The 22,855-nt window shown below is 33.3% G+C and overlaps 1 protein-coding gene across 1 annotated transcript; it reads left to right on the top strand.

The window, feature by feature from the left end:
- The first annotated feature begins 2,666 nt into the window (after positions 1–2,666).
- LOC143229591 (uncharacterized) lies at positions 2,667–7,187 on the top strand. Its single transcript, XM_076462150.1, has 3 exons — positions 2,667–2,933; positions 3,756–3,866; positions 4,273–7,187. The coding sequence occupies exon 3, from the start codon at positions 4,342–4,344 to the stop codon at positions 5,284–5,286; it is 945 nt and encodes a 314-aa protein (XP_076318265.1). The 5' UTR covers positions 2,667–2,933; positions 3,756–3,866; positions 4,273–4,341; the 3' UTR covers positions 5,287–7,187.
- Positions 7,188–22,855: the final 15,668 nt, after the last annotated feature.

Genomic DNA, 22,855 nt, shown 5'->3' with positions numbered 1-22,855 from the left:
GAAGTTCTTTGACAGTAGGTGTCTGTGTCTTAGTGGCGATAAATTTGAGCAATAAACAATAAATTTAGTTTCGAATAATATATTCAAAACAAATCAATTCTTTACACTATAGGATATCACAGTTGTATCTAAAACTCTAAATAATTATCTTTTTTCGTAAAAAGTCCATACAGATTGATTCAGGTATTTTAGAACCGAATTGACAAAAGTTATTTTCCTATCTGTTGTTACTTTACCGCTGTGAAACACATTATAGAAATCGTCCCCTTAAGATTAATCGCGTTTTCTAACTTTTTTCTGGCTGAACTTCAGTTGACTTTCGCTCACTTAGTCGCCTACATATATATATATATATACTTTCCCAACCGAAGCCTAGAACATTTGACAAACTACGAGATTATATGATGTAGCAATATTCATATAAGGAGAAAATTCAGAGAAGTCAAGAAAGACGACGACAATAATACCACAATAATCGAACTACACACACAACTTACGACTCTTATCGAATTTTGTAATGACATTTGTTATAATTAGTTAGTTATCACAATTAGAATTCATCTAGGAACATAGAGCCACAATCGGTTGCGGATTCTTCAACAAGTATTTAAGTGAGTAGGTTGTTAGCCCACTGCACCGAGCCGTCCCTAATTTAGCAGTGTAAGACTAGAGGGAAGGCAGCTAGTCATCACCACCTTTTGGTGATATCATCAAACTTTTGGGCTACTCTTTTACCAACGAATAGTGGGACTGACCGTAACATTATAACGCCCCCACGGCTGGGAGGGTGAGCATGTTTGGCGCGACGCGGGCGCGAACCCGCGACCCTCGGATTACGAGTCGCACGCCTTACGCGCTAGGCCATGCCAGGCCTTATTTGTTATAATTATCGCCTTTAAAGTAATTAACTCATTCACTCTTGTTAAAAAAATAATCGTTATATATTAGATCACCTATAACGCTTGAAATAGAGTGAACGTCCCAGCACAAAAGTTAGGTAGGACAAAAGGAAATTAACAACCATTCTGACTGATGTTCTATGTTAAAACTACCTTCGCCTGAATAAATTAAAATTGTAAAACATTCTATATTAAAACAAGAGGGTAAAAAACACGTGATATATCTGCATACTACAATGGTTTATTCGAGTTTTGTATTATGCAGTTTGTCTGTGTAATGCACCTATAACTTTCCAAAGGAAAATGGAGCTTGTTTTTTGTTGTTGTTTTTTTATTTCGCGCAAAGCTACACGAGGATTATCTGCGCTAGCCGTCCCTAATTTAGCAGTGTAAGACTATAGGGAAGGCAGATAGTCATCACCACCTACCGCCAACTCTTCGGCTACTATTTTACCAACGAATAGTGATGTTGACCGATACATTATAACGCCCCCAGGGCTGAAAGGGCGAATATTTTTGGTGTGAATGGCATTCGAACCTGCGGCCCTTGGATTACGAGTCGAGTGCCTAAAATGGAGCTTATGCTGAAGATGATGTGCCAGAATAAATACTTAGTCTATATCTAGAACTTAACTTAAAGAATTATCAAGACAGCTGGGTATGGATATTATACCTTAATTAAAGTAAAGTACAGAACAACTTTTCGACTTTCTTAGGTCATCTTGAGGTCAGCCTTTTAAAGAAGTCTTAGTTGTTGACAACACTGAGGTCACTAGTTGAGAACTGTTCAAACAATTTTGGTTCAACAAAACAGAAGAAGCACATTAGCCTGTTGGTTGAACATACCAGATGTATGAATTAATTAAATAAAGATAACTCATCACCACATACATATAAACAATATATGTCCAAGACTAGAAGAGATAACAAGTAGTCATCATCACCCACCGCCAACTCTAGGACTACGCCTTTACCAGCAAATAGTGGGATTGACCATAACATTATAACGCCTCCATAGCTGAAAGGTCATGCATGTTTGGTGTGGCATGAATTCGAATTCATGACCCTCAGGTTACGAGTCGAGCGCCTTAATCACCTGGCCATGCCGGGCCTTGTTTATCAAGAGAAACATTTCAACGTAACCTAAAATATATAGAACTCAAAATGCCCTTCAAGAATTACTTAAAGGAGATGACTAAATACTCATAAAAAATATTATTTTCGTGAAATATGAGAAATAGGATAGTTACTCTTCATACATATATTTTTACTAGATTATAATAAATTTTCAGAAAACATGTTCATAAAACATTTATTTAGATATAATTTTCAGGAAAAATTAATAATTATTTCCCGTCATATTACTGATTCAGCTTATATGTAAATATGTTTTTAAATATCAATACAATTCAAGAACTTAAAAATCTCGTTATTATTCACAAACAAAAACCACTTCCATCACAGTCTGATTAACTCAGTTTCGTATGTCGAGAGTTGGTTGTAGAATGGTAGTTTGTGTTACCTTAATATTAATGTGTACGACATGGAGCCTAAGTACATAAACAGTGTCATAATGTTTCCTATTTATTCCATACCATGCAACAGAAATTCATAATGAATATAGTCATTAACCTTGGTAACATCATAGACAGGAAGAACGGTACATGAAATGGGTGGAGATAAAAAAAAAAAAGACAGTTACAAAATATGTCAATCATGTCAGTATATAAAGAACGTTTCGAATATAAAATGTTACATGTAAGTTCTCCTGTAAAAACTACAGTACTTCGAACTAATCTACAAGTGGTTATTTTATTGTTATATCTTTAATAGCATTCAGAGTGCCATCACTAGTTTTTGCTGACTTGAAAATACGCAGACTCTTCACAAGGAATTTATTGTTAACAATACACAAATTAAGATCAGTTTGTACTGTTTCATTCATGGCGTATGTTTTCTCTTCTTAACATGTGATGCTGCCATTGCAAGTCCTAATTGATTAATTTAGCTTTTAAAGAAATTGAAATTTTTGTGGTAAGTAGCATATTTTTTATTTTATACCAATACTTTAAATAGAACTGTGCAAGATCAAACAGCTTATTTAGTCTGATAACCTCCATTTACTGTGATATCATGACATAAGTTTGATTTAAGTTTTTGGTCTTGCGTCTTGTAAATAAATTACGAACTAATTATGAAAAATAACTCGAAGTTTCGAGTGATGTGTTTTCAAATGTTTTAAAAAGTTTTGTAGGAAAATGTATTTTATCCCATTTATCTCGAACTATAAATCTTACATACGACGACGAAAAGTTAGCTTTCTAAAAGGCTCTGTTTTTATACTCGTTTCAATAAATTGCTACGTAAAATTATTTTTACTGTCGTCCTGACATGCAACGTGAAAATATACTTTTGATGGGTTTTTCTTAGTCTAAGGTTAATAAAATGTATTATACGAAGTGGCATTAACGTGCAAAGACTTGCACATCGGTGTCATTAATCTATTGTCTACTGGCAACTGAATAAGTTGTTTTAATATTTTATAACATTTAAAGAAACTTCTTAAAGTAGGTTTTCTTCCTAATTCCTGTATTTGAATAAACTTAAATAAACATCCTTACTTACAATGATGTGCTCTTTGCTTCTACGAAGTTACTTTGGCTATCGAAATCAACACAGTTGTTCCATTTTGGAACGAGTTCATGATCTAATTAATCTTTTTGCATTGTTACTTACTGAAGAGTCGCGTACCATATTCCTTACCATCGCTACAAAAAATTACTCCAAGTCTTAGATCTGTCGGAAAGTTCTTTAAAGTTAAAGATGAGTGTGTGTGTGTTTGTGTTTTTCTTACAGCAAAGCCACCTCAGGCCATCTGCTAAACCAACCTAGGAGTATCGAACCCCTGATTTTAGCGTTGTAAATCTGTAGACTTACCCGCTGTACTAGCGCGGGGCGATGTTAAAGGTGAGTACAGATATTTCAATAAAAACTCCGAATTTATCAACATTAAAAATTGTTTAAGAGAAGCAGTAAAACAGCAACCACAGAGTATGATCATCAAGTGTTGTGTTTAGTCATTGCAATTTTCTCTTTCGTAAATATCTTTTCTCTCTTTAGGTACTTTAATTTTTTCCGTCATTGCTTTCATGTTGATATTTATGTTTGGTTTTTGTGACTTGTAGCATAAGAATCGTTTCAAAGCTATTTGAACGTGCAGAGAAGACATTATTGGCATTTCCTATGTAACATCTAATAGTGGCATATGTTTATGTGTATTTTTTACTGGAATATATATTATTCAGTTTAATTAATTCAGTATAATTAAACGAAATTCATAAATTTACCAAATAAACTCACGTTAATTTTTCAGTTTACAGATATGAATATTGTAATCAACTTCAAGAAGAAAGAAGTTTACAATTGACAAAGATGATGGAAGATGCTTCCCCAAGGTGGTTGTTCGTTCTCGAGAAACTTCAACATGAATGAAAAACATATCTTCAACAATGAAAAGAATGTCATTGAAGGGAGTATGTGGTTTGTCGTTTCGAAAAGTGACCTTATAATGCACGTCGTTTTTCAGTTATTTTGCGGCATTCTTTGTGGAGTGTTGTCTGTATTGCTGAGGGACTTAGGCCCAGTTCAAGTGATGGGAATAAGATGTTTGTTCCAGGCAATTTTTCTTATTCCAATACTCCTTTTATTAAAAATCAGGGTGTTCTATGACGGATTAGCTGCAGCAATGCTAACTCTAAGAACTATATGGGGCACCATCACATTAATAATGTTTTACGCTGGATTTTATTTTCTGTCGACAGAAGAAGTTTTTTTCATCTACTTTACCCAACCAATCTATGCCAGTATTATGAGCTGTCTCGTCTTAGACGAAGACTGTACTATCTCCCATATATTCGTAATTCTTGTAAATCTTGTTGGGATTTTAGTGATTTTGTCACCACTTCAAGTTGTAAACGATTATCAAAACTTCACAAGTGAAGCAGGTAAAGTCAACCATTACGTTGCTGTTATTATTGGAATGTTAGTGTCTTCAATCGGAGAAGGTGTTATCAGGTTAATATTACATAGGTTACAAGAAGTCGATACAACAGCTGTCATTTTCTGGTGGTCACTCACGGCTGGATCGTCTATCTTGCTGTTCACTGCTCTAAATGAAACTTGGGAAACAAAATGCACTGAGTTTGAATTCCTCGCTATCTTTTTAATGGGCGTATTAGTTTTGATGAGCCACACATCGTTAACTGTTGCTATTTTGTTCAATCAAACGGCTGCAATCACAGTGGCAACTTCAACTGAAACAGTAGTTGTTTACATTCTTCGTGCTACACTATTTAGACAGCCCCTGAAGTTAATTTATAAATTTTAATAACATCAAATTGTTGAATAGTTTGTATGATTTGCAACTAAATCTACTTATTTGAAATGTAATTTTCAACCTGAATGACACCATTTGGTGCAATCAGGGGCCAGATACCACTCAGAGTAAAGTATAACTGTCATTAATTTTCAACTACTAAAGAAGGGAAGTCAACCAATAGAAACTTTCACCAAAATTGCTTTGTCTGGCTCTTTGAACCGAGTAGCAAGATTGACTTCGCTCTTGAGACACACTCAAGATTAAAAGTTTGGAGAGTGTTCTGATGCACGATGTCTGGACCTTTCGCTCAGAAGCCTGGCACGTCAACTACTAGGCTACACCCAATCTAATCTACTTATTAAGAAAATACTCAACACTTGAATACAATACTAAAAACTTTAAACTAAATTTTAAAGTATTAATCTGAAGGTAATTAATTAAATCTTCAAGTCTTCTTGGAGTCTAGAGCACCAGTGAAAACGTTACGTAAGAATGAAATTTCATCCAGAATCTTCAAGCAACAAATCAAAACACATTTTATTAATTTTCAGAGAACTGTCAGATAATTATTTCTAACTCAAGATTTTACTAAGTTGTGACGATTAAAATGTTCGCGCAAAGCTACGCAGAAAGTTATCGTCGAACAGATGTCCTTGTGGCCTGGCATGGCCAAGTGGGTTAAGGCGTTCGACTCGTAATCCGAGGGTCGCGGGTTCGAATCCCGGTCGCACTAAACATGCTTGCCCTTTCAGCCGTGGGAGCGTTATAATGTGATGGTCAATCCCACTATTCGTTGGTAAAAGAGTAGCCCAAGAGTTGGTGGTGGGCGGTGATGACAAGCTGCCTCCCCTCTAGTCTTACATTGCTAAATTAGGGACGGCTAGCACAGATAGCTCTCGAGTAGCTTTGCGCGAAATTCAAAAACAAACAAACAAACAATAGATGTCCTTAATACTGAATGATAATCAGCAAAACCTTATTAACCATTGGATTACTTGTTTAATCGAATAGTGGGACTTGACAGTCACTCTTAGTGTTCGAATTTTTGAAGTGCCCTGGTCCAACTTATTTGAATATTTGTTTTAATATTTATCTGATCGTTCATACAATTGAAAGAAAATGTTTTAAATTTTAGTTGAGGTGTTTTTATTATTAATAACACAGTTCATTGACTAAATTATTATAAAAAATACCGTGGCATATTCTTTTGTATCGTAATTGGCTTTTGTTATCTAAAATATTGCAAAGTTTAAAAACAATAGTGTCTTAGTTGATTCTTATCTTGACTACTGACAATAATCATTAAAGGCTACCTATTACCTCCCTTATCCCTTACAAAGCTCAATTATGCAAATATTATGATTTATATATAAACATTGTATATTATGTGGCCTGAAACAGTAAACTGTGTAAAAATAGCTACCTGTTCCATACTGCAATGAGCAAAATAACTGTTTAATGCATTATGAAATATGAAAAAAAGAGAGTTTTTTTTTAAGAAATTGAGGTTAATGATGAATATTGTGTTTAATTGTTTTGACAAAGGGCTGTGGTTTATCTTTTCCTAATACATTTCTAGTTGGCTTTGATAAGCTATTAGCATTATTAGGTGAGAATAAATTGCTTGTAATGTGGCCTTTAGTAATTTTCTAAACAAAATACCCATCACCCTCTCAGAAATATCAACGAGGTACAAATCTTTTATCCTAACAGTTTAGAAGGCTTTTTGTCAAAAATGCACGAAACTTTTCTTGCCAATAGTGCACGAAGCTTTTCTTTTCAACAATTTATGAAAATATATAAGCCTTTATGCAATAATTACGTCTAAACTGGTATAATAAAATTACAGTTAAAGTAAGTTAATTTATCATATTACAATAAAAAGATGTGAGCTTCAAATGCTACTGTACATTAAGACTTCAAGATATGTATCGAATTTCATTGGAAAGTAAACATTTTATAATATAGACAATTTTCAGTCTTAAAGAATAGTCTTACGTTTTAAGTCCAGTTGTTGTACTGATCTTCATATGTTGTTGTTGTTGTGTTACTAGAACGTGGTATGAGTAAAACGTAGAGTTTAACATGTAAGCTAAATCTTATTAAGCCACTGTTCATGAGATGCCGTTGAATAATATTTTAATACACGATAAACCTGTTGTAACATAAAAGTTAAAAGTCTGTTTTACCAACAACTACAAATACACTTAATGTAGTTTGTAATATACACACATATTTATAATCTTTCATTACTAAAGTTCATCTTTAAAGTAAAATTAGCGCTCGATTCATCTCAGTTCAATGTAGGGCAAGTTCTAATATGGAAACGTGTAAACTTACATCAGATTAAAAAAAAAATCTTCAAATCAGCTGGGAACTATAGTTCCAAGCAACGTCTGCTCTCATTAACTGAACAGCATCTCTGATAAGTTCACGTAAGGAAGCTTTATAAAACTTTGGCGTGTGAGAGATAACTTAGTGTACTTCTAAAATCGCACACACACCCTTATGCTTTTTGAAGTTTATTCACGCCTAAAGCTATATACAACTCTATTTCGTAGCTGTATGTATCATAGACGTAACTAAGTTGATGTGAGTTGACTTCAAAGCTGTCATTTTGAGCTGGTTACGATAGGAATTTTGTTACCTAAATTGAGCGTATTTATTTTCATATTAAAACTGGTAAAAGATATTTTCAGTTCTCAATGTAGAATAGTTTATGTAATAATTTCTATATGAACTGTCCGACCCATATTTCACACCATCCCTGCTTACAGGAATTTGAAGTGAATACTTTTAAAACAAACAAACAAATTAGATAAATGAATTTCTGGCTTCATAAATAAGATGTATTTGTTGTTAAACCACTTTCCAAAGTTTTTTTTATAACTATATATATCATAATAACATCAAATACAACAATTTTTAATTAGATATTTCCTATTTCCCTTTCCTAACATTTCATGCAGTAATAGGCAAACAATGCTGTCTTCCTGTAGTTCATTTATTTATTGTTAATCACAAAGCTGAAACGTCAGCTATCTGTGATCTGTTTACCGCGGGTATCGAATCACGATTTTTAGTGTTACAAGCCCTCAGATAGACTGTTGAGCCATCGGGAGGGGCTTGTACAGCAAAAACGTAAGTCAGTCATTTCACACATTTAATTAAAATGGCATTTTCTTTGTAATTTTACTCTTTCTCAGATTCAATTTACCCTGAAGTAAGTGTATATTAAAAAACAAAATGGTGTCAATATGTTTGCATAATATCAAAACAAACATGGTCACCCGATAACAGTTATTCCTCCTGAAAATAGCGACAACAAATAAAAAACAGTCAAGTAGTAAAATAATACAAGTGTAAGAGTGTCTATTATTATTTAGATAAATAACAGAATAAAAATAAACATAATAAGTGCAAAGTTAAACAATAGGCTATATGTGCTCTGCCCACCGTGTGTAACAAAACCTAATTTATTGCTTTATAAATCCCCAGACGTACCACTAAGCGAGAGGGAGATGAAACATTTGCTACATGTTATATGTGACTGCATGAACACAAACGTTATGTCGTGGTTTCAAGCTGTGCTAGATTTACATTAAACTCAAGTTCGTAATTTAAAGTTTTAAACATGTAAGACTGGTCGTTTACTCCTTATGAAATTGCGTGTAAATTAACTGTTGTTCTTCATGAATGTTTCGATGGTTTTAGAACTAAAGTAACATAAAAGACAAGCGTCTTTACTGCCTACGAATTCATACAATGCTAACACGCTTGTACCTTAAAATTTATTTGCGAGGTGTAATCATTGATGGGTTGAAAAGAAGCTGAAGCCCACACGCACCAATAATTAGCCCATTAGCCAATTAACTTATCTGTTTCAGTCTTCATCTTACCTCTCATTTGAGTTTAACTTCAATTCTGTTTACCATTTATAAATATTTAGCATTTTTCGTCACAGATCATAATAATTACTCATAAAATTATTTTTAACATCTGTAGGGAAAAAGAAAGTTAGTTTACCCAAGAAAAATAGTTCACATTTGTTTTTAATTCAACATAATTTCATAACTTGTTTAAAACTTACATTCGTAACTCAATAAGTGAATAAAGCCACATCAGTTAACATCGACTATGTTTTCACAAGATATACCGTCAGAACTTCAAGGCGTATGACCTTAAAAAATATCTTCTGTGAGTGAAAAAGTCGTCATAAGCTGTACTAAATAGCATTAGATTGTAAACATTAGACTAAGAGAGCTAGAAGTAGACGTACTCTGAACTTGAACCATTTGCTTTGACAAAATTAAGTAGATATACTATTCACTGTTACAAGAAATTATACATTGCACAGAATTGCTTCGCTATATATCGTATATTCACTCATTAAGTAATTTGAAATTATAATTTAGTTAGTCAACTAGAATGCTACCTCTTCCCCCGTGTATCAAAATTAGAAATTACAGACACTCCAAGATTTCTCTACCTTTCACTGGTAAAGACATGTTACAATTATTTCTGGAGATAAAGGTGCACATAGTATGACTATTATATAACTCCAAATGGCACGACAATGTAAGGGAAGAATATCTTCAATGTTCTTCAAGGAAACAAAAACAATTTGCACAACAGAGCTTTTACAATAGCAACGAGTTATAAAACTATACCATAAATAAATCAAGAAAAGTGCTCTCGTTCACGAAGTGAATAGTATGGATACGAAAAAGAATCTTCCAACTTAAAACAACCATTATGATAAAGCTGAGCTTCGCTCTTCTTATCCTTAAGAAGATAACAAAGGAGTGTAAGTTGAAAGATGCTCACAAAAAACTTCCAGATAAAAACAACTGTTTTCATGTCAGAAGAATCACAACAATCACATCCAACTATTTACCTTTCAAACCCCCATACAACTTTAGTGGGCTTTTGTACATGTATTCTACTCAAGCATAACTTAGTTGTATTATTCTTAAATAATTAGCCAGTTTATGGAAAACTGCTGAGAATGGGTGAGACAATATTGACGAAGTTGTTCTTCAAAGTGACCAGATCTCGAGGAAACATCAGTTCAGGTTATTGTTAAGAAGAAACAGACCGAAGTGTGATTGGTGGGGAATATACGATTTGCATATCTAATAAGATTAACTTAATCATCACTTCTAAAAAGCGTGTTTTACGAAAAGCTGTACTGACAAGTGCATTAAAATATAAAATTGGAACTTAAGTAAATAACATACCCCAAATATAAAATTATAACTTACGTACGAGATTTAGTATATTTTGTATCACTTAATTTATTTATACACTCAGTTATTTATCAGGGATCCTGAAATTTTAGAAGACTTAAAAAAGTAATTGTTTGATACGCTTTCAACCTCACAACGATGTTTCAATGACGAGAAACTTATCCAAAATTAAAGGGTATTTTATACTTTTTTTCCCCACAAATTTCCAAGTTTAGTTGCTGTGTTTGAGAATATTGTAAGATTGTTTTGCCAGTGAATTCTAAAAGGACATAAACTTAAAACATTGGATATCTGGAAGGCAAACATCACGCACCAAATCGTCCTATAGCTCTATTGGAGTATAAAGAAAATACAATTCTTAATTTTTTCCTGAATTCTAGATTTGTGCCCGGAAATTAATTAATAGCTAGGAGTCAAATTTAACTTTCAATTCCCATCTCCAAATTGATTTTATCAATAAATTGGAAAGTTTATTAGTGGCACACAGTGTGAAGTTACTCTTTTTATATCTCTAACACGGGTTGCAAATATAACAAAATTTCAAAGAGTTCTGCTTGTGACTGATCATTATAGAGTAATTGTTTTAGTTATTAAAGATATTTAACTTTAAACTTGGATGTGACAAGATTTAGTTTAGAATGTTGTCCAGTTTGTTGTTGCTGTGTTTTCAGCTACTTTCTGTCATGTGTATTATATATACCTTTATATTTTATGACTAGTCTATTTTTAATTTAAGTGTGATTCAGTTTTTTCAATTTATCGTTATATTTTCCATCTGTCAATCCATATTTCATTTATTTAATTTTTACGTATTTGTAATTGCTGATAAAAATATTTATTTAACTTGTTTCATTTGCCATTGACGTGTATTTTTCATAATGTTGTGTTTCAAAGCATTGTCTCTTATTTTACCAGGCAAATTAAGTATGCCAACCTTTTGCACGAGTTTCTGAATACCAAAATCATTGCTTTGAGCTAGATTTTCTGGTGATATGATCAGGACTCCCTTTGACAAAGTCAATGACTAAATTATCTCTCTCTATTTACTCTTAAAAATTCGTTTTGATGCTTCTAAATGAAATATTTTTCCAAAAACATCGCTAGGCAATAGTCATATCTATGGCAAAAAAGACGAAATATGCAATGATCTTTTAACAAGGTTAGAGGGCCTGATGAGTTCAGTGGAGCCACGTGTTAGATGTGAAGCATTTTCCATTACTTTTCCGAGCTCTTAAAAACATTATGGTCTTGTAATAATCGAAGGAGATTGAACTGTGGGATCAAAATAATTTTCGTTACTCACACTGTCAATCATAGAAGAAAGCAGCTGCTGAAAAGTTTTTATCTCACGTAAGCTGATATTCAGCACGTGCATGATTTTTAGTTACCTAAATCTTCCAGTCACCATTATGCCATAAATGCGACGTGTTCTCGATCAACCAGAAGAGATGATAGAGTATTGTTTAAGACTCATAACTGAGATAAATTACTCTGTAGAATTATGCACATTACAACACTTTTATATTCGAGCTTTTAGCCCTCTTACTGGAGCCTTCATCGAGAAAAATGTGCTGAGCGGCAAACTGGAAATCAAGTATTACAAGATACAAAGCTTTATTGTGGCAGTGCAGGTCATTAAACTTCTAGTTTTACTAGTTATGTGCTGCACAAATTAACAGTTGAAGCCACAAGTTTTTCTCAAAAGTTTGAAAAACAATGGCTGGTCCAACAAGCAGAACCATTCAGCTTTATAGGATGTACCAAAGGAAGTAGAAACAGTACTTAAACAATCCATCTGCTCATAAGAACGACTAAAAAGGTGAAATCAGCTTTTCAATTAATATGAACATGATTAAATGAAATTAATCAATGTTTAGGATGATTTTGAAACCTAAAACTGAATTAGAACTAGCACCTATTATTTTTTTAATTCCACGAATGAATTCTATAGAAGATGGTAGTATTATTTTTAACATGCAGGTACCTTTTATAATACATAGACTAAATGGTCAAGGTAGTGACCCCTTTTAATTCAGATTTATATGATCAGAAAGAAGGTAACTATTCAGTACCTGTAACTGAATAATGGTACCGAATGTTATTTTTATAATATGCCTAAGCTGAAAGGGCATATTGCGTTTAGTAACATGTTTTCTTCAACACTGAACCTTCTGACTTATGAATATTATCTTAACCATCAAAACAAAGCCCAGTATTATTGGACAGTTATGGTAAAATTATATGAGATCCAACAGGTCATGACAACTAGAATAATAGCAATATTTAATTCATCTACTACTGAAAGTAGTTTACACCCTGTGGTCTTTGAACATGCAAACGAAGCGTAACGTTTAACGCATAGTTTTAATTAACATGAGAGACACAAGTCACTTATGTAGTTATATAGAGACTGAACACATCTGCATAAACAGACGTTGAGGTACATATATAACTATGTAAGTGTTCATATATTCCATTAATTAATCTCATCTTAATTTGAAATATTTGATGAAAAAAGTACAAAATAATTGATATTTTACAGTTTAAATTATTCAAAGTTATCGTTGTGAGTTGCTTATTCTTGTTTATGCTGAGAAAATTTGATTGATTTTCTATAGTTTCTACTGATATGTCAGTAAATTTCTATGTATGCACCATTATGATTGATTTTCTATAGTTTCTACTGATATGTCAGTAAATTTCTATGTATGCACCATTATGATTGATTTTCTATAGTTTCTACTGATATGTCAGTAAATTTCTATGTATGCACCATTACTGATATGTCAGTAAATTTCTATGTATGCACCATTACTGATATATCAGTAAATTTCTATGTATGCACCATTACTGATATGTCAGTAAATTTCTATGTATGCACCATTATGATTGATTTTCTATAGTTTCTACTGATATATCAGTAAATTTCTATGTATGCACCATTACTGATATATCAGTAAATTTCTATGTATGCACCATTAATGGCTCCTAGCATGTCTAACCGATATTCTATTTCAGTCCATATTTGCTACAAAATGTCCACAGTTACAGTAACAATGGCATCCGTTATCTTCGTCTTTGTTCTCCGTGGCTTTTGCAATAGATGTGTAATACGAGATGCCCTTAACGTATCCCTTAAGAATTGACCCATCCCAATTAATACATTGCAGTCAGTCTTTTCTTGCATGTTTTCCATTTTAGGAGTTAACTTTACTCATTAGGCTGAAAAACACGCCAATAAAAGTTAGGTTATAAGGTTTTGAAAACTTCATAGTTGTATTCCTTTAATTATTTAATTATTAAATTTCAAAATAAGAAAAATAATTCTGATTCACACTGCATATTTTCACTACTGTTCTCCTATTATGTTTAAATCCACTATTAAAATTCATATTATAAAATTATGCAAAAGTAAACAGTTTCGTATTATGGCATAGAAATATGTAGATCAGTACTCTAAAGTAAGATGTTGTCTAGCAGAAGCAGGTCAACTTCTAAAGAGCAAAGGTTATCCCGTTAAATGCCAAACATTAGTAAATCTTCACTATCCACTAAACCTCGTCATCTCAGGCACAGCCTATGCATCATCACAATAGCAGCTAGTGAAATAAAAAGAAAATGATGAAATTTGGCAGATTCCTGTTAAAGGGATGCTACTGACTTAGATACATGGGAATGATCTTTAAAAGACACCTTGAAAAGTATTGTGGCTTCAATTAGCTGAGGGGTTTATTTTTAAAGTAACGAAGCATAAGAACCACTGGGAAACTCTTTTGTAGTTCTAACAAAATCCCCCTTTGCTAAAAGTAAAATCCACACCTTAGATTACATACACCGAAAAGCATGCTAATAGTGATTAGTGCTATCACTACAAAAATTCCACTGCCAAATGAATGCAGGATTGAGAGTTTATTTAAGTTGAAGAAAGCCACCGTAAGGAGGCCAAAATGCGAGAGGTTCAATGGTATTTACCAAATTTTGCCAGTGCCAAAAACCACTGTGAAAATGTGAACAATATGTAGCATACACGTAGAATATGATACAGACAAACATGATAAAGCTGGGATTGGCCAAACACCTCTACTTTTATGGCACGGACAAAATAGAGACCTGTTGTGAAAGTTGAAATGAAATGTTCACTAGGTAACACAACAATAGTTAGAATTTCAAATTACTAGCTTATGTTACATGTTAACAATGTGGATATTCTACTAAATATATACCTTTGTGTGTATATGACTATGACTTGCAACACATCACTTTTTGTGTAGCTTATATGCAGAAGAAGTTGTCATATCAGTTGTTTGAAATATAGATACACAGATAATAAGTTTTTATATGTACATGCATATCTATACATTTTAGATACCATAAACATATTTTCGAATGATATCTGTGATGGAGGATGATTAGAGAAGAAAACGTTTGACTCTTGTACTAACAATTCTGCTATGTTTCACAATATGAGGTTTATCAGAGCTCCAAGTAATATTTTATTTTCTATGTTGTGATTGTTTATACATTGATTCAGTTCTTTGTTTAATGCAGTAGATTTAATAAAAGTTTGGTTTGTTTTTTTAATTTCGCGCAAAGCTACAAAAGGGCTATCTGCGTAAGCCGAACCCTAATTTAGCAGTGTAAGACTAGAGGGAAGGCAACTAGTCATCATCATCCACCGTCAACTATTGAGCTACTCTTTTACAAACGAATAAGAGGGTTGAGCATCACATTATAACGCTCCCATGGCTGAAAAGGTGAGCATATTTGGTGTGACGGGTATTCGAACCCGCAAACCTCGGATTAAGAGTCGAGTGCCTTAGCCACCTGGCCATGCCGGGCCTTTAATAAAGGAACTCAATCTTCAGACAAAGTCTACTTCAGTTGTTAACTTTTGCAGACTCGTTTAATTAAGGTATTTGCATTTCTAGACTACATCCAATGTAAGTACACATTCTTTGAAAATTTATTCTCAATGTACTCACTTTTCCATAATAGTTGAAATTAAATAACTCGTTTTTAAGACTAGATGCACTTTAAGTGTTCAATTCTCTGTACCAGTTCCAAGCTAGATCCATTTAAGTTACTCCCTTTTTCAGACAATTTTGGACAACATGCTCACCTCTCCAGTTTAGTTTCAAATGAAGTACTCATCTTTTCCAAACTAGATACTGTTGATTTATTACATTTTTTTCAAACTAAATTCACTTGAGATATTAATGCCTCCAAATTAATCTTAAATAACATACTTATGTTTCCAGACTATATTCAAATATTTGAAGTACACACTTTTCCAAGACAAAACTTAATAAGGCACTCATGTTTTCATTCTATCTCTAGTTAAGTATTATATAGTTTTCAAATATTCACTTAACCATATTAGTTTTACATTGAATAATCGCTTTTCTAGAATAATTTCAACCGATGTATTAGTACTTTTAAGATTAAATCCAGTTGACACAGCTTTTAATGGATTACACCACAAATTCAACTATGTGAATAAACGAATGATGAATAAAACAAAATATTCAAAACTCAGTGGTGAGGCCCACAATAAGAAATGATTCACTTACACAGACAATTAAAGGACTGTGCATTGAAAGTATTCCTGTGAATGTATCCTGTTGGTTTTTAGGTACTCAACAAAATTCATTTTGGAGCTACTTAGTAAAGGTATACGACACCTCGTTAGTCTAAAGAATATTTTATTTCTTATTTAGCACACTCTGTACCAATATAATTCAAAATGATCATATGGAAGTGTGTATCTGAGCAGAGAGAGAAACAAGCAGTAATAGGAACTGCACCTGCAGACAAATTCTAATAAAATTTTTAAAGTTTTGATAGCCCTCAAGACACAGAAGAAGCATCAGCAACTTTGCATCAGATGCCATCACAGTTTTACAAGGGACAAATGACTTCCCAAGCCTGGCTCTCGCATTGCACCACAAATAAAGTGGGCTCCTTAAAGTACCAAGAAAGTGAGAAAAGGAGGTAGCACTTTAACTGAGACCTAGTCACTGGTTTTGTAAATGTATATATAACTTATCTTCTGACAGAACGTAAGACAAGAGTACCATTAAGGTCGTTAGTGCAACAGATATAGAAAAGTTGACAACGAATTATGTCTGCAACTAATTCAGCTTGTTTAAACTAGTGTAGCCTAAGTTGAATTTTATTTACAGTTTGAAAAAATGCAACAGTCAATTTTATTTAGCAGCCAAGCTGTTTGACACAGTGTAAATAATATTAAATCCAATATATTATTAGATTCACTGCTTTTTACTGAGTTATACAAACCTTGAGGTATTTCAACCCTCACCGGTAACCCTGAAATCAATATAACTCCATAACAAGTGGTGAATAGAGTAATTAATTAGGCTTCATACATATAATATACACAATAGAAAATCTAGTCTTGTTTTGCTTTCATTCGCCTTTGACAACAGTTGCTGATGTGGTGTGTAATACCTGAAACAAGTATCATTAAAAATGTTTTTTTGTGTCTAACCAAATGTGTAAGAGTTAGGTTCACTGAACAGATCACATGTTGGAGACGAAATATTGACTATAATTCCGAACTTACAAAGTGTATCAACACGAAATGTGGCACGTTCTTAGTAACACGTACAAATCTCTTGTTTGTTTTTGAATTTCGCACAAAGCTACTCGAGGGCTATCTGTGCTAGCCGTCCCTAATTTAGCAGTGTAAGACTAGAAGGAAGGCAGCTAGTCATCACCACCCACCGCCAACTCTTGGGCTACTCTTTTACCAAAGAATAGTGGGATTGATGGTCACATTATAACGCCCCCACGGCTGAAAGGGCGAGCATGTTTGGCGCGACGGGGATGCGAACCCGCGACCCTCAGATTACGAGTCGCACGCCTTAACACGCTTGGCCATGCCAGGCCACAAATCTCTTGTATACAAAACGTCAGCCCCCCGCTAGTACAGCGGTAAGTCTCCGGATTAACAACGTTAAAATCAGGGGTTTGTGTCCCCTCGGTGGGCTCAGCAGATAGCCCGATGTGGCTTTGCTATAAGAAAAAAACACACAGAAAACGTCAGACGTGTTATAAACGTATTTGTATTCAAGATATGTCTGTGCATTGAGACGTTCGTCCGAATATGATCTCTGACAAGTCTGCAAGGAGATAATCATTTGAAGTATAAGAATACTTTTATCCATTGTACAGTTTGCATATTGCATTTGCATAACCTATAGAACCTCCAAAATGCATTTCTACAATTTCTTTCTAATATCCCTGCATTTATTATACATGATATGTACTTTCCTTTATCATGAACTGTCGCTAAATCAGCAATGTAAAGAAAATGAATAGTTCATAACATGGCGTACTTAATATCATATTGAATAACACTCTGTAGAATATCGTGGTATATGCACCTTGATTACTCCCGTGCACATAAGGGTATACTTAAAGTTACATAATGGATTATCAGCAATGTACCCGTCACAGGTTTCTAAGCCCGATGTTTAGCAAGTAAGCCATCATTTTTACCATTCAGTGAACGGGGGAGAGAAACTTAATAACAAGTGAAGAAACTAATAATAGACCACACTCCATATTTAGTATAATGTATTAAACAGTTGAATAATTCAAAAGACTAAATTCCCAGGCTAAATGTACTTTGTTGATTATATTTCAATATTTAAAATTTTTTGTTAATAACATTGGACAATAAGTTGTCAGATTACCTTAACTTCAAGAAACGTTGAAGCGAAGAATTCTCAATGTCACGACCAAGTGTTTTCGATTTTTTAGTGATGATAAAAAATATCACAAACCAGATTCCGTGTTTCTTACTTCCAGATTAAAATACTAGTGCTCACCAGAATGCTGTTATTGGCTCCATCTTTAATTTAAATTTACTCATGTTTGTAAAATGTAAACTGTTTCAAGTGTACGGAAAAACTTTTTCAGCCATCAATCACATTCTTTTTTCTTTCTTTTTTTTTTAATTTCGCGCGAAGCTACTCGAGTACTATCTGCGCCGATCACATTCTTATAGCTCAGCAGTAAGTCCGAGAGCTTATAACACTAAAATTCGGGCTTAGATACCTATGGATAAAGCAGAGATTGTACAGCCTTGTGTTTAACAGGAGCCAAACGAGCTTTAGCAACCTGTCGAACTTTAAAAAGTTTCATATTTTGTCAGTTTTTTAATGAAAACGTCTAAGTCACACTCAACATAAATTTTCTTTGGACTGCACACATTATAGTCATTACGTTTTCTTTTACATACGAGTGGTTGTAGATGAATTTGAAACTAATAATATGGCCAGTTATTCTTTCAAACTAACGAACTATCCTCTGATGCTTTCAAGCAAAAAATACTGTTGTTTTATTAATTGACAATCGCATTTATAAAATCTCATTCACCCCCCCAGTGACACAGTGGCATGTCTGCGGATTCACACTGCTAGAAACCGCGGTTCGATACCCCTGGTGGGCGGATCACAGATAACCCATTGTGTAACAAATAAGCTAATTAAAATATCAAAACTGGTAAAGTTCATACGTATTTGTTTTGATTTCCTCCACGAGTTTGACATATTAAAAGTTATATGAGTAATGACGTGTCCAATGGAAGAGTTTGTGTTAGTTTTTATGCCAGTTGGATATCTCTGTATAGTTGTTCCGAATACAGGTAATAACATCCACTTCAACCGGATGCGTAGCTGTCGAAAACCTCTACAAATCTCTTTGCTTAGGCAAAGGTTACATACTACAACATTCGTACATAGAGCTTAGTCAAACTTGGACCTGTTTCTATATAAGAATTATAGAGGATCGAACTTATTTCAAATAGTTACGAGCTGGAGTTTATTTTTGCGGTCTTACTATAAAACTGAAACATCTATACAACTCTCTCTCTTTTCTAATCCTTAAATCTCGTCTTGTAGAAATATTTAAAAAAAAACTCTCCTACCCTAGTAGCCATCAAAAAACCAGAACAGAAAACAAAAGTAGACCATTTTGTTTCAAATTATTCACTATTGTGAAAATAGCATTTTGTCTTATTTATTCACTTGTGTTTGATTTTGTTTATTTTCCTTTATTGTTCGAGTTTGTTTTATAGCTCTCTACATAATATTTCTGGAACATCAGTTTTGTGAATACTTATGAATATTGTTATTCCTGAATACCACGCTAGGAGAAATCTTCTTGCACGAACTCAAAAGTAATGTTTCGTGTAAATGGAGGCGACATTGAATTGTTACCATGTGAGAATGTGATTTATCGTCTGGTAGGTCTACCCTAGTCTTCCTGATGTACAATAATAAAATTATCTTGTAACACGACATAATAATTTGGCAAAATTGTACAAATCAGGCAAAAAATTATTATTTTGTTACACTTTTGTCTGAGTTTTGTATTTATATGACGTACTGGATTTTTCATATCCCTAGATATCTATATGACAGTAATAATGGGACAAATATGGCAAACTAGGCCAAAATGTTATATTATGGAGGTGAAAGTTAAGTTAAATTTTTGGATAATCACTGCAGTTTAGAAATAGCATCGTGATCAAACAATCCGTAGCATGTAACAAGTGCTAAGATCATTTACTTGTGTCGTCAAACATACCTACAACTGAAACTATTCAGAAATTGTAAAAGTGAAATAGAACATAACATACTTATGCACATATATATAATTACGCTATGTTCTATTTTACTTTAAATGAACAAGGAAACGTAATTCCATTCCAAAATGGAGTTGCATAAGCTACGGATATCCTGTTTGCTTTAATTATTCACTTCCTGACACCAGTGAAAACAAATGCTCTATCATATTTTCAACTATTTGGGACCAAACTATATATATATTCATCACCTGCAGTAAGAAATATAGATCATCTTTTGTTTCTCTTTGAATTCACTCTAAGATAATCACTACAACCTTTATTAAACATAGCATATCGTAATATTCCAGTATTTATTTGCCTAAAAATGTTGGGTTTTTATACACATTATACTCGTATACATGATAAATATACACAAAATGCATCATATAGATATATACAGATAACGGAAAACACGCCTATACTTTTGCACTCAAATATTTACAAAGCATACTTGCAGTACAATGACGTCACCATTCAACAGCTACGTAACTTGGTTCCGTGCTACCGACATCAGTGTCAATCACTTTTTCCAGCTAAACAAAAGCATTCGGAAGAGCATCCAAGTGACACACTCTTTCAACTCAAGTGATACTAGGAAAGTAGAAGCATTTACAAGAAATGACTTGTTCCTACTTTAAAATCCATCCACATCACATTTTGTATCGTCTGCTATAAAATACAGATACTCGCACTCAGTGCAACATAGTAGATGCACGAAAATCACAGCAAACTTATTGTGTTTAAATAACATGAACATCAGTCAGAATCACAATATTTGTAGCATGAGTGTTTTCATATACGGATCGATAAAACTCGTATATGAGATAACAAAGAATGAAAACTCGAATAAAAATCTAAAAAAATTATGCATGCTTTTCATCATTCAAACAACTTTTTATGTTCTCTCGTGCTATCTTAGAGCACAGCTTCTTGACTGCACTTCATTAAGATTGGAATAGTTTGCCACACCATCACATATAATCTCGCATAGTGAAACAATACAAGGTAATCTTGACTTATTTTCAAAAATACCAAGTTTACTTATAAAATTTCTACAGCAAACATCCACCAACTTTCACAAGAAATGTATTCTGCGTGCTTAAAAATAGTATTTTAAAAGTATTTTCAGCATATTTGTTTATCTGTGTACTCCAACAATTTGGAGCAGCCCTCAATTTCTTAAGGTTTTATCTAATAGTCTCATCTATTCTAGCTGTATACTTAGCTAATTTCGCACAATCTGTTCCACAGAAATTCAGCTATAACTCAGATAAACTCAATGATTATCATAAGACATTAGACCAATGTCTCACTAAGGCAAATACTTTGGCAACTCTAACAGTAAGGGCCACACTGCCCTTTTAGCTGCTGATCTTTCAACCGATCAACTGTCTTAAATGTATTGTACTACACAACGGCATAACATTTTACTACAAACCATTGCTCGGTATCTCACACAGCAAGAAACTTTTCGGTCAATTGATCGTCCTGGCTGCTCCAAATTTTTCTCTCATTTGCTGTTGTTTTAACCCAGGAGTATTTAACCGTTTGAATGTACCACAATAATTAAAGTATAATGCAGAAATGTACCTGCTCTCAGCTCTTCCACTTTTGTGTAAATGACTTGTTGTGTGTATTTTTCTTGAAGTATTTCACAGAGTATATACTGATTAAAATAAATAGTGTGAATTCTGATAAAACTGTTTAGGATAAGCATAGATACGACTAGAAATTGCACATCTGACAAGCGGTTTAATGGTTGTTTACCAAATCTCCATATGGTCGAACTAAAACTACATCTTTTGATGTATCTAATGCATGTTCCTTCAACTGGTTCATATGTGCAGCAGTGGCCGTAAGAATATCTATAATAGCCGTATTTCGCAACATTTGAGACACGTGGGTTTTTATACCCATGGTGGGTTGAGCACAGATTTGTACCCATTATGCAGCTTTGTTCTTAATTTCAAACAAATAACAAAAATCCTGATATCGTTAAAGTCAATAAATACAGTTAATAGAAAAAGATTTAATTTTTCTCACCTTTAAGATGGGAAGAGATTAATTGGATAGTTCCTGATATATGTGTTGTTCGGAAATTTCATGGTCAACATCTTCAATAACAAGATACTTTTTACCTGGGAATTCAAGAAACACAGAATAAAAAAAGCATCAAAAGATCATCTATGAATCATAATTTTGAAGTCTAAAGGATTGAGATATTTTTTTCACTAGGTTCCTTTAGTTAATACTGACACAAAGCAAGTAAAAATGAAATAAACAAGTGTGGATTTGAGGGAGTCGTAAAATGGAGAAGTTAAAATTCTGACACCTCAATGATGAAAAACGGAGGAGGAAGTTAGACAGGGTTATGAGAGTTAAGAGTTTCTCTGAAGTTTTATTTATAAATAAAGTATTAAACTTTAAAAGTTATTGCTTAGACGCCAAACGCTAGCAGTAAATCTGGCTTTGAGAATAGAAATGTAGCAAAATGCAAATTTTTTCCTTGTTTTTTTTTTTTTTTTTACATTTCTCTTAATTTGTCCATTTTGGATTCTAAATTAGAAATATATAAAGTTAACGTATCAGATACATCTTTTGTCACCCACAAATCACTAACCAAAAGGATTCATAGACAGTGAAATTCATCAGTTAGGCTAGACGATGAAGACAA

The sequence above is a fragment of the Tachypleus tridentatus genome, chromosome 10, assembly GCF_004210375.1.
Source record: "Tachypleus tridentatus isolate NWPU-2018 chromosome 10, ASM421037v1, whole genome shotgun sequence".
NCBI lineage: Eukaryota > Metazoa > Arthropoda > Merostomata > Xiphosura > Limulidae > Tachypleus > Tachypleus tridentatus.
The sequence above is the reverse complement of the archived record's forward strand: the minus strand, read 5'-3'. Positions and strand labels throughout refer to the sequence as shown.

What these genes read in the sequence shown, in the direction of transcription:
- LOC143229591 (XM_076462150.1), top strand. Translation starts at nt 4,342, where the DNA reads ATGCTTCCCCAAGGTGGTTGTTCGTTCTCGAGAAACTTCAACATGAAT.